This window comes from Peromyscus maniculatus, chromosome 8, assembly GCF_049852395.1.
Source record: "Peromyscus maniculatus bairdii isolate BWxNUB_F1_BW_parent chromosome 8, HU_Pman_BW_mat_3.1, whole genome shotgun sequence".
NCBI lineage: Eukaryota > Metazoa > Chordata > Mammalia > Rodentia > Cricetidae > Peromyscus > Peromyscus maniculatus.
Window position 1 is genome coordinate 65,364,510 of NC_134859.1, and position 18,001 is coordinate 65,382,510.

Consider the following 18,001-nt stretch of genomic DNA (forward strand, 5'->3'; position numbering starts at 1 on the left):
TCCACTGGAGAAGCAATCCACTTACTTCTTGGAAGTCTAGATCAATCACCTCTCCTAACACTGTTACTCTTTTTTTAGCCTGTTGCCTTAAAGGCACCAGAAGCCCAAAGTGGCCAGGAAGAAGTATGAATTTCCAGTTCAATGGAATGTATGTTATGCCTAAGGCAGAATTCTCCCCCCACCCCACCAAAAACTACTAGGCCACCAGACTTAAGGTCATTGTAACAGAAAGCAAAAATCTTCCTAGTGGTGCTCTCTCTAGAAGCAATATTGAGTGGAATCATTTTGATTTCCACCTGTTGATTTCTCAATCAGTAAATCCTGGCAAAAAAAAAAAACTGAACCATATTTTGGATGCAATACAAAGCATATATTGCCACTAGAGAAACCAGCCCCATCCCTCCAGGGTACTGTCACCTGATTGACATCATAACTGGGTCTTGCAAAAGCTGTTTACCATTCTATCAAACCAGGTGTTTCAGGATATAGGGGACATGCTAAGACCAGTGAATTCCATGAACATCAGCCCACTATTATATTTCTATGGCTGCGAAGTGAGTTCCTTGGTTAGAAGCAATTCTATATGGAATACCATGATGGTGGATAAGATAATCTGTAAGTCCACGGATGGTAGTTTTGGCAGCAGTAATACATACAGGAAAGGCAAACCCATAACCAGAATAAGTATCTACTTTAGTAAAGAAAAAGCATTGCCTTTTCTATGGAAGAGCTGGTCCAGTGTTGTCAGACGACCAACAAGTCTCTGGCTGGTCACCTGGGGAATGATGCCATATCATATCAGGGGCACAGTGTTGGGTTTCTGCTGCTGGCAGATCTGACACTCAGCAACAGCTGTAGCCAGCTCAGCCTTGGTGAGTAGAAGTCCATGTTGTCAAGCCCATGTATAACCTCCTTCTCGGCCAGTATGGCTATGTTGTTCATGGGCCCATTCGATAGTAACAGGGGTGGCTGGGGAAAGAGGCTAACTGTCCACAGAATGGGTCATCCTTTCTACTTCATTATTGGACTCCCCTTCTGCTGAAGTCACCTTTTGGTGAACATTTACATAGGACACAAGTATCTTCATATCTTTTTCCCATTTAGACATCTGTCTGCAGACTTCTTCCCTGGTTGTCTTTCTCACTAATTTTTTTACCATGCTCCTTCCAAGTCCCACCATCCAGCCTATCCATTGGCTACAGCTCATGAATTAGAAAACAGTCACACACCTGGCCATTCTCATTCCAATCAGAAGATACAACCATATGTACTGCTCCAAGTTCTCCTCACAATGAAGATTTTTCTCTCTCTGCTATCTTTTATGGTTATACCAGAAAAGGGTTATGATGCAGCAGTTGTCCATACTTAAGTGGTACCTGCATAATGTGTAGAAACATCAGTAAACCAGGCCCTAAACTTTCCTTCTTCAGTCAACTGATTGTTGGGAACACCCCATGAAGCTCTAGGTGGCATGCTTGGGAGCAGAAGGCATTGTAACAGGAATAGAAACCATAGCGTTTGGACAACTTCATGTATCCTGCTTGTGACCTCAGGACCTATTTGGTCCTGATCACAATATATACCACTTCCATTTGATAATAGGTTGTTGGTGTGCATATTCTACTTTATGGCTTGTTTGTCAAGATAATACTCAGCTCATGATAGGTAGCTGATAAGTTTGTGATAGTCAACTGTCATTCTTTACAATCCATCTGTCTTCTGCACTGGCTGGTTAGGAGAATTAAAGGGAAATGTTTTGGGAACTACCATCTCTGCATTTTTAAAGTCCTCGATGATGGCACTGATTCCTCCAGGGATGCAGTATTCTTTGGTTCACTATTTTCCTTGGTAGAGGCAATTCCAGTCTCTTCCATTTGTCCTTTCCAGCCATAACAGCCCTAAGTCTGCAAGTCAGGGAGCCAATGTGGGAAATCTGCCAACTTCTACATATATATATATACCAATTATATATTCTAGAACTGGGGAAATAACCATAGGATGAGTTTGGGAACCCACTGGACCCACTGTGAGTTGGACTTCAGCCAAAATTCCACTAAGCACCCGACACTCATAAGCCCCTCCTTTAATTGGAGGACCACAGTACTATTTGATGTCTCTTGGAATCAGTGTCAGTTTAGAAACAGTATCCAGTAGATCCTGGAAAGTCTGATTGTTTCCTTTTTCTCAGAGTACAGTTACCCTTGCAAAAGGTCATAGGTCCCTTAGGAAAGGATGGAAGAAAGGGTAACAATAAAACTTTGAATTATTTTCGCAAGGTCCTCAGGGGGACCTGCCCTTCTCCTTATTCAAGGGTTTCTGGGTCTGCAAACTAGCTCAAGTCTGAAAATTGGTTTATAGGCTGAGATTCCCTCTTGCCACTATCCAGTGTAGCCTTTCTTTTCTTTGTTTGAGAATTTTTATGCCTACACAGATGTATAATAAACACAGAGTAGGCTTTTTGTCTAATTCATTCCTGGAAACACCATGACGGATTAGCCAGTACAAAAGATCCATAGGAGTCATGCTGTTCTAAAATCACTTTGTCTGTGCTGCCCATATGTCAATATATTCTCCTTGCCTTTGGCAATTCAGTGCTGCTACCTGGCCTCTGCTGCTCTGGGGGCCCAATAAAGCCCATCACATTTAACTTTTCTAATTGAGCATCAGTGTATCCAACCTAAGGATCTGGCACAAGGAAAAGAGCTATGACAAAGTTTTTCAATTTGCTTATTCCCCCTCTTACAATTTTGTGTTTTATAGGATTAGTGAAGAGACTGTCTTCTGGGCCTTTCCATTGTGGAGAATTAGGTTTTATATGGTAAACCCACTATTGCAATTTCTCTGAGCCCTGAAATCTCTTTGCCAGTACTAGCCAAGGGATGCCAGGTATCACCAGTTTCTTTTCAGTGACTGCCTTATGGCTAGTGCTTCAGTCGACCAATCAAACTTCTGACACCTTTTTTTAAACCATGCGAACTTCAGTATTAAACTTAGGACCTTCACTCAGTGGGTCATATCAATAAACTCAGCTTGATCCAGTTTTATGTTTCTCCACCATTATTTCACATCCTTAAGAGTCCATTCCCACACATATTCCCCTCTTTAGTGGTGTAGCACACCTTCTTGTGAATTTCACCTTTAGGAGCCTGCTTATACTTGATTCTGGCTATAGTTTATAGGCTACTCTTGATGGGCACTGAGGGACTTCAGCATTGTCTTGCCTGTATTTCTCCTTAAGGGAAAGACACTGCCAGTTTGTAGAAAATGAAAGATTAATATCCTTAGGCAAAGGTACAGAAGGAAATATTGCAAGGGATGGGGATGCATCACCCACTAGGAGTTGGGTGACCACTTCTTCAGGTGAGACAAACCCTTCAGAATATGAGAGTTCAGCGCCCTCAGCCTCGCTTCATGTAGGGCCTTCCTGTACTTCTCCATCTCAAGTTCGGGAGGATCCCACCCCTTACCAGTCAGTGCCGTTAGGTTCTACCATTAGTGAATGAATTACCGTAGCAACAGGAAGGAGTGAGGCAAGCAGACAAGAAGCAAAAGGTTTCTTCTTCCATGTCCTTTTATGTAGGCTGCCACCAGAAGGTGTGGCCCAGATTTAAGGTAGCTCTTCCCACATTGAATGATCCTATCAAGAAAACCCTTTACAGGTGTGCCCAACTACTTGGGTTTTAGTTGAGTCCATGTGTAGTCAAGTTGATAACAAGATTAGCCAGCACACTAAGTTTCCAACTTAAGCTGTCAGAAACACAGATTGGAGAAAAGGTACCCCTTTAACAAGTGTTGCTGGCTAAACTGGATTTCTACATGTGGAATGAAAATAAGTCCATGTCTCTCACATTCCACAACAATAAATTCAGTATATCAAAACCTTAATGTAAGCCGGGTGGTGGTGGCTCATGCCTTTAATCCCAGCACTCGGAAGGCAGAGGCAGGCGGATCTCTGTGAGTTCGAGGCCAGCCTGGGCTATGGAGTGAGTTCCAGGAAAGGCGCAAAGCTATACAGAGAAAACCTGTCTTGAAAAACCAACCAAACAACCAAACAAAAAACCTTAATGTAAGAAGAAGATGTAGGTAAAGCATTTCATTATATGGTCATAGACAAGAATTTTCTGTCAAGAGCTATAGCGTAGGCAACAATACCAAGAATTGACAAATAGAATTCCATGCCAAGTAAAGGAAACAGTCACTAGAGTGAAGTCACTTAGACTTGGGGAAAATAATTGCCAACGTTACATTTGACTGGGGACTGATATCTAGACTATATAAAGAACTGCTAAAATTAAACACTAAAAGCATTCAGTCTATAGATAGGCTTATGAACTGAATAGACAGTCCCCCTATTAAAAGGAGGAATACAAATGACCTGTAGATACTTGGAAAAAGTGTTCAATGTTCTTAGAAATCAGGGAAATGTAAATTAAAACTGCTTTGAGATTCTTTCTCACCTCAATTGAAATGGCTGTCATCAAGAAAACAAGGACAACAAATGCTGGTGAGGATGTGGGGCAAGGGGAATCCTTATTTGCTGCTATTGAGAATGTAAATTTAAGGGCTGGAGAGATGGCTCAGCCGTTAAAGGCTAGGCTCACAACCAAAAATATAAGAGAATGTAAATTTGAATAGGCACCGTGGAAGTCACTTTGGAGGGTTCTTCAGAAAACTAGTAATAGACCATATGACTTAGATTGTGTAGCCACAGAAATACTTACACATCCATTTTTACCGCCACACTATTCACAGTGGCCAGGAAATGATACCAGAGTGAATATCTACCAGGAGAAGAATGGATACAGAAAATGTGGTGCAGTGAGTAGTGCTGGCTACAACAGTGGGCATTTGGGTGGCAGAGGGGAGGGAAGGCTGGGAAGGCTAGTGGGAAGGCCAAGGCTAGTTTCTTGCCTATGGAGAGCTGGGCTGTATACTTCCTTGTGGGCCATATCCACAGACAGCCGCTGCTGCTGTGCACAGTGCTGTGATTCTGGAGTACCTCACTGCTGAGGCATTGGAGTTGGTGGCTAAATGTTTCCAAGGGTTTCACAAGGAAGTTTATCATTCAGTGTCACTTGCAACTTACAGTCTGTGGTGAGGAGGAGTTAGATTCACTTATCAAGGCAGGGGTAGTGTGATCCCTTACATCCACAAATCTCAGCTTGCAGAGAAATGCCAGCAGAAAACTGCCTAGGAGGGTTATTTTAACCAGCCTCCTTCTTTTGCATTGTTCTGTAACTGGAACAGAAGATAACAATGAGAACATGTGGAATTTTAAAAAAATAGTTTAATGGAAAAGTATAGACAGTTACTGTAGTCACAATGAAAGAAACATTTTTATGTTCTTTGACTCAGAGTTTGGTGAAATGCCTTCTCATGTGGTGACAGTTATGTGTTGACTGGCCAGATTTCTCCTTTATGTTTTTATTATAAAAAAAATAGAATCAATGAACCAAATTTTATGAAATAAAGAGGTAAAATGCTATATATACACAACAGACTTTTATGCACCTGTAAAGAAAAATGCAGTCATGACATTTGCAGGAAAACGGAACTAGAAATCATTGTTAAGTTAAATAAGTTAAATAAGTCTGATTCAGACGAACAAATCATGCTTTCTTTTTTATATAGAACCTAGATTTAAAGGAGTGTGTGTGGCGGGGGCTACAAAGTGGATCATGAGGGGTGGAGAAGATCTTAAGATAGGGAGAAACAGAGAGGGTAATGGAATACATGCAGCTTGAATGCAGAAGGGTGGATTGCCTGGTTTAGAAGGAAGGAAGCCTGCTAGGAGGCAGAGAACATGGGAGTGGGGTGGGGATAATGATGGAGAACAACATATAACGACATATATTCATGAAATGCCGTAACGATACCCATTTCTTTGCATAGTAACTTAAATTAAAGAATTCAAAGATAAATGTAATCTGTTTTAAATAGTCAGATTAGCAGAATTAAAACTGTCCTATGCTAGACAGGGATGGCAAGGATGTCATAGAGATGGTCAGTATGCTGTTCAGTGGACAACTTTTCTGAAAAGCAGCTCTGAAGATTTTATCAAGAGTCCTTAGAAAATATTTGTCTCCTTGTCTGGACACTTGTAGACAATTGCCTATCTTGTAGACAATAATTACATGGGAAAAACTTTGTATAAGTCCACATATTTATCAGTGCTCCGTTTAATACTGAAATACTGGAAATTACTTAGATGTGCAACTGGAAAACATTTAAATAACCAGTTTCTCCCTCCCCTTTCTCTCTGTTAGATTTGTTATGTGTATATCTGTGCATATGCTGCAATGCCCTCAGAAGCCAGCAGAGTATGTTGGATCCTCTGAGGCTGAATTTACAGATGGTTGTAAGCCATCATGTGGGTGCTGGGAACTGTACTCAGGTCCTCTGAAATAGCAGCTCTTGATTGCTGAACCATCTCTAGCCCCTGTAGTTTTTTTATTTTATTTTTTTTTTTTTTTTATTTTTTTTCTTCTTGTTGTTGCTGCTTTTTTTTGGGACAGAGCTTCTTTGTGTAGCCCTGGCTGTCCTGTAACTTACTATGTAGACCAGGCTCAAACTCAGAGATCCACCTGTGTCTGCCTCCCTAGTGCTAGGATTAAAGATGTTGCCACCGGTGGCTGGAGAGATGGCTCGGCAGTTAAGAGCACTGACTGCTCTTCCAGAGTTCAATTCCCAGCAACCACATGGTGGCTCACAACCATCTGTAATGAGATCTGGCGCCCTCTTCTGGCCTGCAGGCAAACATGCTGTATATATAATAAATAAATCTTTAAAAAAAAAAAAAGATGTTGCCACCATGACTGGCTTCTCTTTTTTTTCTAAATATACTTAAAAAATAAGATTTATTATTTTTATTTCATGTGCATGGGCGTTTTGCCTGCATGTGTGTGTGTATCATGTTAGCATCTGGTACCTGGTGCTTGCAGAAGCCAGAAGAGGGCTCCTGCTTCCCTGCAACTGGAGCGGATGGTTGTGAGCCACCATGTGGGTGATGGGTATCAAACCCAGGTCTTCTGGCAGAGTGTCTAGTGCTCTTAACCACTGAGCCATCTTTCTATCCCCATGTTTTATAGTTTTGTGTTGTTTTTTGTAAACCAATTTAAAAAAATAGAGCAAAGGGAAAACTTGAAGTTCAAGTCACGTTTGCTTTTTACTTTTTTCTGTCTTTATCAATGTAACTCATGAGTTTGTGATTTATATTTATTTTTACTGTTAAATTGCTTGTTGATAATATTGGAAGCAAAATAGTACACAAAATTATTTTATAGTAATTCTGAATTGTATTTGTGTTAAATAACTGAGAGTTAATAAAACAATTTTTTTCCCTCTAGAAACTGCATTTAAATTTAAAGCCCTGAAGAAGATCGCACAATTAGCTGTTATAAACAGCCTAGAAAAGGTAAGCTTCAGCCTCCTGGGTACTCAGATTTTGGCTTCAGTTATGAATTTTGCTATATTTAATATCTTGAAGATAAGAAAGTCAAGACTTGTGTGGTAGTTTCACACCACCATAATGGGAAGTATGCATTACAGTATCCTTATGAAGAAACTTTCAGTTCTGTGCTATTTAATATATTGGAAATATTGACTACTTTCTTATAAAAGCATATATTTCATTACTTGTAGGCCTTTTGGAACTGGGTAGAAAACTATCCGGATGAATTTACAAAGCTATACCAAATTCCGCAGACTGATATGGCTGGTAAGCTGAATGACTGTGTGGTGGGGTGAAGGGATGTGTACCTTTGTTAAGCTCTCAGAGTAAAACATGGTGCTTTTCAGGTTACCTTGTTATAAAGGTGGTTTTCTATAGTCTGTCATCAACTGTCCTCAAATAGGAGTTGTAGGCTTCCTCTCCTAATTCTTCATTTTTTCCAGCCCTTTCCCCTTTGAGCAAATAAGTTTTACATCAAGCTCTAGTCTTTCATGTTGTATTTGAATATTGATGGCTCTCTCATAGCACTTATGTGTGTGTTTTAGGACTTTATTTTAGTTAGGTAGGTATATCCGATGAGGAAATACTATTTTTACTTTTGAATAAGATTTTGGGGGGTTGGGGATTTAGCTCAGTGGTCAAGGCCCTGGGTTAGGTCCTCAGCTCCGGGGGGTGGGGGGAGATTTTTGGGGTGATACCTGCATAGCAGAGAATAGAGACTCCTTGGGAACTGGAAGTTCTTTTGTTAAGCTGTCAATCTTTTGTTCCTTCTGTAAGACCCTAATAGTGTGACAAAATATAAAGCCACTGTAAACTGGGGACTTTCCTAGGATGGGTCAAAATAGCCCTTCTTATACATTCTTTTAAAACTGTGATCCTTGGTTTTTTTGTTTATTTGGTTGGTTGTTGGTTTTGTTTTATTTTTATAATTCTGGATTTTAATTTAATGCCAAGGGTTTTCTTATCTATTAAGATCATCTAATGTTTGTATTTTCACATAGAGTGTGCAGAAAAGCTGTTTGACTTGGTGGATGGTTTTGCTGAAAGCACCAAACGGAAAGCAGCAGTGTGGCCGCTACAGATCATTCTCCTCATTTTGTGTCCAGAGATAATCCAGGACATATCCAAGGACGTGGTTGATGAGAACAACATGAATAAGGTGAGGAGGGCAAAGGGTTTCTGTCCTTTCCTAATGGGAAGCACTTGTTTTACTTAAGGTATACATTTTATTTACAGCCATTCTGGGTTGAGCAGTTGGTTGACCTTAATAGCAACACATTCATGAGTTATTTTATTTGAAAGAAGAATGAATAATATAATCAATGACTGGAAGGCTCTGAACTCTGTTGTTTTTAGTACTGAGTAAACTAGATAATTTTTATCACTTAAACTTGTTCTTTGCTTTATTCATCATTAAAATATATTTAGAGATTTATAACTTAACTATATTTATGTGTATAAATTGAATACTGGCTGGCTATTTCCAAATAAATTACATAGCTAACAATGCATTTTCTAAAGCTTCATGGTGACTTTTGGAAATATTATTTAATAAATTTTTTTCTTTATGAAACATAACTATCCTAACAATTTAATATTTGCAAAATTAATGTAAATTTGAAAGTTTCAATCTTTACTATGGGTTGAAGTAACCTAATTAGATAAAAATCATTAGATTTGATGTTCCCAAATTTTCCTTTGACTTTTGCTCATTAACATTGATTTAAAAATCAGGAGTTAGTTAGGTGGTGGTGGCACACACCTTTAATCCCAGCACTTAGGAGGCAGCAGCAGTCAGATCTGAGTTTGAGGCCAGCCTCATCTACAAAGTGAGTTCCAGGACAGCCAGGGCTATTACACAGAAAAACTCTGTCTCGAAAAACCAAAGAACAAACAAAAACCTAGGAATTTGAGAGATGATTTATTGGCTAAAAACACTTTCTGCTCCTCCAGGGGCCCTGAGTTCAGTTTCCAGCATCCACATTAGGGAGTTAACAACCTGTAGCTGGAGTTTTCCTGTGTCCACCCAGCTCCTGCAGCTGCTCAGACCCAAGTAAACTCACAGAGACTTATATTACTCATAAACTGTATGGCCGTGGCAGGCTTCTTGCTATCCAGTTCTCACATCTTAAATTAACTCATTTCTATTAATCTATAAGTTGCCACGTGGCTTGTGGCTCACTGGTACTTTACATCTTATTTCTCTTTGCAGCAGCAGCTGGTAGCATCTCCTCAGTCAGCCTTCCTTTTCCCAGAATTCTCCTCTTTGTCCCGCCTATACGTCCTGCCTGGCTACTGGCCAGTTAGCACTTTATTTATCAATTAATCAGAGCAACACATTCACAGCATACAGAGCCATCGATATCCACAGCAACAACCTCTTGTAACTGCAGCTCCAAGGGATCAAACACCCTTTTCTGGCCTCTGTGGGCACATACATACACATGACATTCACTCACACACATCTATACAGAAATGAAAATAATAATAAATCTTTAAAAAGACTAATAATGGCCAAAGAAACTGCTCAGGCACTTTCCACCAAGGCTGACACCTTAATTGGATCCCCAGATCCCACATGGTGGAAGGAGAGAATTGACTCCCACAAGTTATCTTCTGACCTCCATACAAATGCCCTGGTGCATTCTGACACATACACAAAATAAATAAGTGTAAAAAAGAAAGAAAGAAAACTTAGTAAGTTGAAACAAAGAAAATTTCACTTTACATTTCACAGACAAAGAAAATTTCACAGGCACTCACTGGAAAAAGCCACTTTTCTCTTTTCTATCCATCCATCCATCCATCCATCCATCCATCCATCCATCCATCCATCCATCCATCCATCCATCTTTGGCTTTTTTTGAGACAGAGTCTTGTCTCAATATGTAGCCCTGGCTGTCCTGGAACTCTCTCTGTAGACCAGGCTGGCCTCAAACACAGAGATCCACCTGCCTCTGCCTCCTGAAGCTGGGATTAAAGGCTTAAACCATTATGCCTGGCTTTTATCCTCAGTTTTAAGATGGCTAGTATAACATAAATCTTAAAAGATCTTATTAATAATAATAATAAAAAAGAGCCAAATATTGGGGCAAAAGCTGAAAACTCAGAGAAGCAGGACAACTCACAGCCACTGGCTTACCTCTACAAAATCCTGATTCTTGAGAGAGAGTTCCTGTTTCCTCTCGCCTTATATACTTTCTGTATCTGCCATATTACTTCCTAGGATTAAAGGCATGTGTCCTTCCCAAGCAAAGACATGAGATCTTAAGTGCTGGGATTAAACATGTGTGCTACCATGCCTGGCTCTGTTCCCAGTGTGACCTTGAACTCATCGAGATCCTGATGAATCTCTGCCTTCCGAGTGATAGGGTTAAAGGTGTGTGCCACCACTGCCTGACCTCTATGTCTAATCTAGTGACTGGCTCTGTCCTCTGATCCTCAGAAAAGTTTATTAGGGTACACAATATATCACCACAGGCTACGTATACTTATTTCTAGACCTAGAGTATATAGCAATCCATACTTAAACTGACACGTTGATCACCTTTCCCAAGGTCTTTTGTGTTTATTGCTTTATGGAAGTTTTGTCTTTGAAAAATTTCCATGTTTTTTATTTAAAGATTTTCATCTTAAAATTCTCTGATCAATTAAGAACACTGGTTTATCTATGAGGAGACCCAGGTTCCCACTTCCCACATGGCAGCTCACAACCACCTGTAGCTTCAATTTTGGGGAATCCGACACACTCTTCTGTCTGGCCTTTGAGGGCACAAGGCATGCACATGGTGTGAGGTACATGCAAGCAAAACACTTATACATATAAATAAAATAAAACAATCTGAAAAAATATTTTAAAATACTACTGGATTTGGCTTGCTCTGTGTGTGTGTGTTTTCTCCCCTTTTTTCCCTTGTGATTGGACTGTATTTCTGTCTTTATTTGGCTTTGGAATCAAGATACTTGTTAGCTTTACAGACCTGAGTAGGGGTTTTTCCTCCTTATTTTTGGAATGAATTGTCCTTGAAAGTATGATCCTCCTGCCTCAGCTTTTCAAGTGTCTGGAACTTACAGGTATGGCAGCATGCTGGTCTCACATTGAAGTAGGAAGTGTGCCTTTCTCTTTAATTTTTTTTAGAACTATTTGAGAAGGATTGGTACTAATTCTTAAAATAGTTGGTAGAATTTACAAAATGAATATAAGATTCTGAATTTTCTTTTTTGAGAAGTCTTTTATTACTGATTCATTACTGATTCAATTTCCTTTTCTTTTTTTTCTTTTTTCTTTTTTTTTTTTAGTTTTTCGAGACAGGGTTTCTCTGTGTAGCTTTGCGCCTTTCCTGGATCTCACTCTGTAGACCAGGCTGGCCTTGAACTCCCAAAGATCCGCCTGCCTCTTCCTCCCAAGTGCTGGGATTAAAGGCGTGCACCACCACCGCCCGGCAATTTTCTTATTAGTCATATCTCTGTTCAAGCTTTCTATTTCTTCATGGCTTAGTTTTGCTAGACCATGTACTTGTAGGAATTTGTTATTTCATTTTTATTCTATTTATTGGTGTACAATTTTTAAAATATCTTTTTTTTTTTTTGTTTTTTGAGACAGGGTTTATCTGTGTAGTTTTGGTGCCTGTCCTGGATCTCACTCTGTAGACAAAGCTGGCCTTGAACTCACAGAGATTCGCCTGGCTCTGCCTTCTGAGTGTGGGATTAAAAGGCATGCACCACCCCTGCCCGGCGATTTTTATAATATTTTATAGTCCTGTTTTTCCAAATCTGTAATGTTACCACATTTAGTTTTGACTTTAGGAATTTCAGTCTGCATGCATACACAAGTGCTCTCTGTCTGTCTGTCTGCATGTGTGTGGTATATGTACACTTCCATGGTGGCCTGCTTATCACTCTGAGCCTTACTTTGTGAGCCGGGTTCTCACTGAACCGAGAACTGACTGATGTCAATAAGCCCCAGCAACTTTCTTGTCTCCATTCCCTAGTGCACTTGACTTCCAGGAGTGGCCATGTTCATTCTTTTCAATGGTTCTGGGATCCAGACTCAGGTCCTTTTGCTTGCACAGCAAGTTCTTCTACCATCTCTCCAGCCACTGCCCCTCATCTACCCCCAAATTTGTAAATGTTGTTGGCTTTTTTAAAGTCAACTTTTTTTTTTCTCCACTGCTATTGTATATTTTGTTCAATTGATCTCTGTTCCAGAGATTTAATATCTCTGCCGTGTGCGTCATCTGAGCTTAGTTTGCTCTTTTTCTCTAGTCCTGTGAGTTACTGATTTGAGAGCTTTCCTACTTTTCCTGGGTTGGAGCTTTACTCAATGCTGCCTTTGCTTGATGTGTTACACTGTTTGACCTGAAGGGGTTTCTAATTTCCTTGTACTGATGAGTTTTTTCCTTTCATTCACTATCTGCTTGTGACTTTGGTGAGTTTTTATATATTTGTGAATTTTCTAGTTTTCCATATGCTTATGTTTTCCAGTTTCTGTCCCCTTTTTATCAGAAATGACATGTTGTTTAATTTTAACCTCTTTCAACATATTAAGACTTGTTTATTGACCTAACGTGGTTCGTTTTGGAACTATGCACCTTTTGCCCTTAAGAATATGTATTCTTCTAGTTTTTGGGTGAGTTTAGCTTTTGAAATGTTAGACAGGTTTGAAGATATATATGGAGACAAAGTGGAGGTCTGAGGTTTTCATTTAGCAGAAAAACTAAGGGAAGAAATTTATAAGATACAAAGAGGGATTGGAATCACAGAAATGTAATTTTAGGTGCTGGAGAGATGGCTCTTGCCGAGTACCCAGGTTTGTGTCCCAGCACTCATTGGGTGGGTTACACCTGTCTATAACTTAAGTTCCAGATGCATGGTATACATACAAACAAGCAGGCATACAAACATACACATGAAATCAAATGAATATTTTAACAAGATAGACTTTTTTGGTTTATTATTTTTAAATTAAAAAAATATGTGCATGTGTGCATGTGCATTCCCATAGAGGCATAAGATCCTCTGGAAGTGGAGTTACAGGTAGTTAGGATCCATTCAGTGTGAGTGCTGGAAACTGAATCTCGATTCTCTGGAAGAATAGCAAGGTCTCTTAACCACAGAACCAATTGCTCTGGTCCTGGATTTTTTATTTTAATTTTTTATTTTTTTGTGTTGGTGCTGCTTTTTAAAATGGAAGCATACAAGGACAAAGGACTGGCACACTTGGTGATGATCAACTCATCCAGTTGGTTCAGACCATCTTCCTCCTTTGGTTGGTCAGGTCTGATTTCCTAGTGATCTTCACAAGGCTCTATAGTCATTTGACCCTGTCCTGAACAGTTCAGGACACATCGCAAAAGCAGCACACAGGTGACCGAACAACCTCAGTGGACATGGGCATCATCAGAGAGGTCTTCAGTATCATGTTAATCTGCAGGACTGCCTTTTCATTAGCTGCCAAGTCCATCAAGGCCCTGGTGCTGCCTCCATCCTTGTCCAGATCTGTGTAGGGCCCTGTGCTCTTAGGAAACATCTTGTTCACAGCTGGCTTTGTCCATATCCCATGGCAAAGCGGGTTTTTGGTTTTTGTTGTTGTTTTTTAATTTCTAGAAATGAAATGTAGAGCAAAAGAATTCTTTTGAGTATATTATTTAAAAGGCGGAATGTTGAAGATACTCTAGAGTAGTAGAAAATTATGAAATAATTTGACATATACCACAATCAAGGCAGTCATATATTTAAGCCTCAAAGATAACTCAAAAGGAAGATATGATAAATCTACACTAATGTTGAGTTCAAATGTACAGGAAGGAATGTTTCTTTTACCCCTATAGAAAGTCAACAGAGAAAGTAGAGAAAAATGTTTTATGTTTGTGTTTGTGTTTGTGTTTATTTTAACTTAAGAAAGATTAAGTGATGACTCCTTAAATATGAAATGAAAGCCAAATATAAACCATTCCTTCTTATAGTTTGAATTTTAATCCATAATTAGCTACTTTGTTAGCTAAGTCTACAGTAGTGTAAACTCGATTTCTTGTCTTCTTAAATTTGAATTCTGTAGAAGCTATTTCTGGACAGTTTACGGAAAGCACTTGCTGGCCACGGAGGCAGCAGGCAGCTGACGGAGAGCGCGGCCATTGCTTGTGTCAAGTTGTGTAAGGCGAGCACTTACATCAACTGGGAGGACAACTCTGTCATCTTCCTCCTCGTGCAGTCCATGGTGGTTGACCTTAAGGTAATATGCTATTCCCTTCTGCAGACTTCAAGGAAGTTATGTAGGTAAACTGCTAGTATGACTGTTCGCTAAAGAGAATTGCTAGCTCTAAATTTGGAGGTAACTTTGATAAGTTCAAAGGACCTGCTTTTGTTGTTCCTGGGCTCATTAGTCTCCCCTGAGAACATGAAGGATGATATGCAATAGTTCTCTCTCTCTCTCTCTCTCTCTCTCTCTCTCTCTCTCTCTCTCTCTCTCTCTCTCTCTCTCTCTCTTGTTTTTTCAAGACAGGGTCTCTCTGTAGCTTTGGAGCCTGTCCTGGAACTCGCTCTGTTGACCAGGCTGGCCTCAAACTCACAGAGATCCTCCTGCCTCTGCCTCCCAAGTGCTGGGATTAAAGGCGTGCACCACCACCGCCTAGCAACAGTTTTCTTAATATTTAAGTACTTGAGTCTTAATGTAGAAATTTGGCTTGGGAGGAATCATATGTAATAAGTCTTATATGATAGTGACAAACTATAGTAACCAGTATTTTGTGCTTTTTCTGGCAACTATAGTTTACTGTAATTGATGTGGATAATGTTGATTATGTTTATATACCTTGTTAAAGAAATAAATACTTGATAACTATTTAAAGGCCACTGTTTTCTATTGGGATTTTTATAGAACCTGCTTTTTAATCCAAGTAAACCATTCTCTAGAGGCAGTCAGCCTGCAGATGTGGACCTCATGATTGACTGTCTTGTCTCTTGCTTTCGGATAAGCCCTCACAACAACCAACACTTTAAGGTAAGAAAATTAGTTTGTACAACCATGTTTATTGATACAGCTATAGTTTTTTTAATTAAATTTTTTAAAATTTATTTTACATACCAACTACAGTTTCCCCTCCCTCTTCTCCTCCTGTATCCTCCCCACATTCACCCCCACCCCCTGCCAGCCCCATCCACTCCTCAGAAAGGGTAATGTCTCCCATGGGTGTCAACAATGCATGGCATATCAAGTTGGGGCAGGCCTAAGCTCCTCCCCCTTGCATCAAGGCTGAGCAAAGCGTCCCACCATAGGGAATAGGTTCCCAAAAGCCAGCTCATGCGCCAGGGACGGATCCTGGTCCCGCTTCTTAGGGACCCCACAAACAGACCAAGCTTCACAACTGTCTCCCACATGCAGAGGGTCTAGGTTGGTCCCTTGTGGGCTCCCTAGCTATTGGTCTAGAGTCCCTGAGCTCCCACAAGATTGGGTCAGCTGTCTCTGTGGGTTCCCGTCATGTTATTGACCCCCATGGCTCCTACGATCCTTCCTCGTCTTCAACAGGACTCCCAGAGCTCGGCCCAGTGCTGATGCAGTTATTCGTATAAAATGCAGAGACTATAAATGAATAGGTGTACTTTTATTAGTGTTTCTTTTTTAAAAAAATCAGATTTATTTATTTTTATTTTATATATCTGGCTATTTTGCCTGCATGTATGTCTGTGCACCATGTATGTGCTTGATGCCTTCAGAGGCCAGAAGAGGCATCATATCCCCTGGAACTAGAATACAGACAGTTGTGAGCCAACATGTGGGTCCTGGGAATTGAACCCAGGTCCTCTACAAGAGCAGCCTGTGCTCCTAACCCTTGAGATAACTCTCTATCCTCTTTGTAGTATTTTGTGATATTCTATATTGATGCTAATTTCTAGACCTTAAATTTATTTTATTGAAAATAATTTAACTTTTTGCTGTTCTTTTGTCTTTTTTATATTAATGATCCCCCCCCCCCAAAGATCTGCCTGGCTCAGAATTCACCATCTACATTTCACTATGTGTTGGTAAACTCCCTCCACCGCATCATCACCAATGTAAGTCTAAAAGGTATTCTATATTACTGAAAAAGTAATTTTTCTTTCTTTTTTTGTTTTGGGTTATATATTTTTTCCACTTTTAAGGAAGATGCTGGTTTTAACAAAAGTTTTTTACTTAGAACTTTATAAAAACCAGGAAGCTTCTCTGAGGTGAATACCAACATTTGATATACAGCTGTAGTTTTTGTTTGGTCTCAGCCTGAGGCTTTTATTGTGAGGGATGAAGTTCATAGGTTCTTTTGGAAAGAGTAAGCCTAAAAATATTGTCATTTAAAGTTCAAAACCTGTTGAGAGCAGTGCCATTGAAAATATAATGTAGTACTTTCATAACAAAGCATTTGTTACATCCTGATTTACTATCTTACCACTTACGTTTAAAGGAAGAATAATTATAATGTAGCCTAGTACGGCATATTTACAAAATGGAAAATTCTTATTTGATTATACCTTTTAACCCTCTTTAATTAGGATAAAATGCAAACATTTTAAAAGATACATTCACGAGATACAAAAGCATATCAGTGAGTGAATTCATTAGGTATTTGTGATGACGAGTATATGAGGTAAAAAGCAGACAGTAAAACCTGACTATGTTTTTAAGGACTAAAGACTTTGTTCCTTTTAGGAACAGTTGTATTTGGATGTTCTTTGCTTACTTTTATCCATTGACAGATATGTTACATTTATGAATAACTTGCTCACTTTGTTCTTGCCATTGTCCCTTAAAGTCTTTGATCACTGATACTTTGGTATATTTGTCCTGTTTATAGTTAAATTCCATTTATGACTTGCAAATTCAAAATAACCTCCACTTCTTCATTTGCCTTGGATATATTGAATTAAACCAAATGTTACCCCTCCTTTTAAAAAGATATCTTGCAGGGGAAAATGCCTGCTGATAAAGTCACCTAGTGACATATTCTTTTTGCTTTGTGGAGTGCTAATAGCATTTTAGAACAGTGGTTTTGTTTTTTAGCCTGGCTCTGTGCCTTGAAGGACATTTATCATTTGGGTGCTCAATTCCTGAAATGGCACCTGTGCTGTGTCTCCTGCATTGTGAACAGCTAAAGGCTTGAGGGGACAATAGTACTGCCTCAGTTGGCTATCACTGACACAGATTATAGGTAAACATTATAGTGAATAGAATTAGTTCCATAGAGGATAATCTAATGAATCTGAGTGGAGATAAAATATGTTTATATGAAAAACTTTTAAAAAATTGTACATTTGCCAGTATAATGACTCAGACTATTTTCCTTCCAAGGTTTAGTTTTAAAGTTAGAAACAAACAGAAAAGACGTTTTTTTTTTTTTAATCTCACAAGTTTATATGTAATTAAAAAATAAGATGTTACTCCCTCCTTTGATTTAAAATATTGAAAGTATTCCACTTATTAACTGGATAACTTTATAGAAATGGTTAAAATGTAATAAATCCAAGTTTATAGTTTTTTACTATTCTGTGACTAGTCACTTTAATCGTGAACTATTTTTGTCT

The 18,001-nt window shown here is 39.3% G+C and overlaps 1 protein-coding gene across 4 annotated transcripts in view; it reads left to right on the plus strand.

Moving 5' to 3' along the window:
* Nf1 (neurofibromin 1) overlaps positions 1-18,001 on the plus strand; it is a 254,271-nt gene that overhangs the window by 62,045 nt on the left and 174,225 nt on the right. For all 4 annotated transcript variants that reach the window (XM_076577606.1, XM_076577604.1, XM_076577605.1 and 1 more), the window contains exons 6-11: positions 7,347-7,414; positions 7,642-7,717; positions 8,452-8,609; positions 14,508-14,681; positions 15,327-15,449; positions 16,427-16,501. In XM_076577606.1, the coding sequence (XP_076433721.1) occupies positions 7,347-7,414; positions 7,642-7,717; positions 8,452-8,609; positions 14,508-14,681; positions 15,327-15,449; positions 16,427-16,501 (674 nt within the window). The remainder of the gene's footprint in view (positions 1-7,346; positions 7,415-7,641; positions 7,718-8,451; positions 8,610-14,507; positions 14,682-15,326; positions 15,450-16,426; positions 16,502-18,001) is intronic.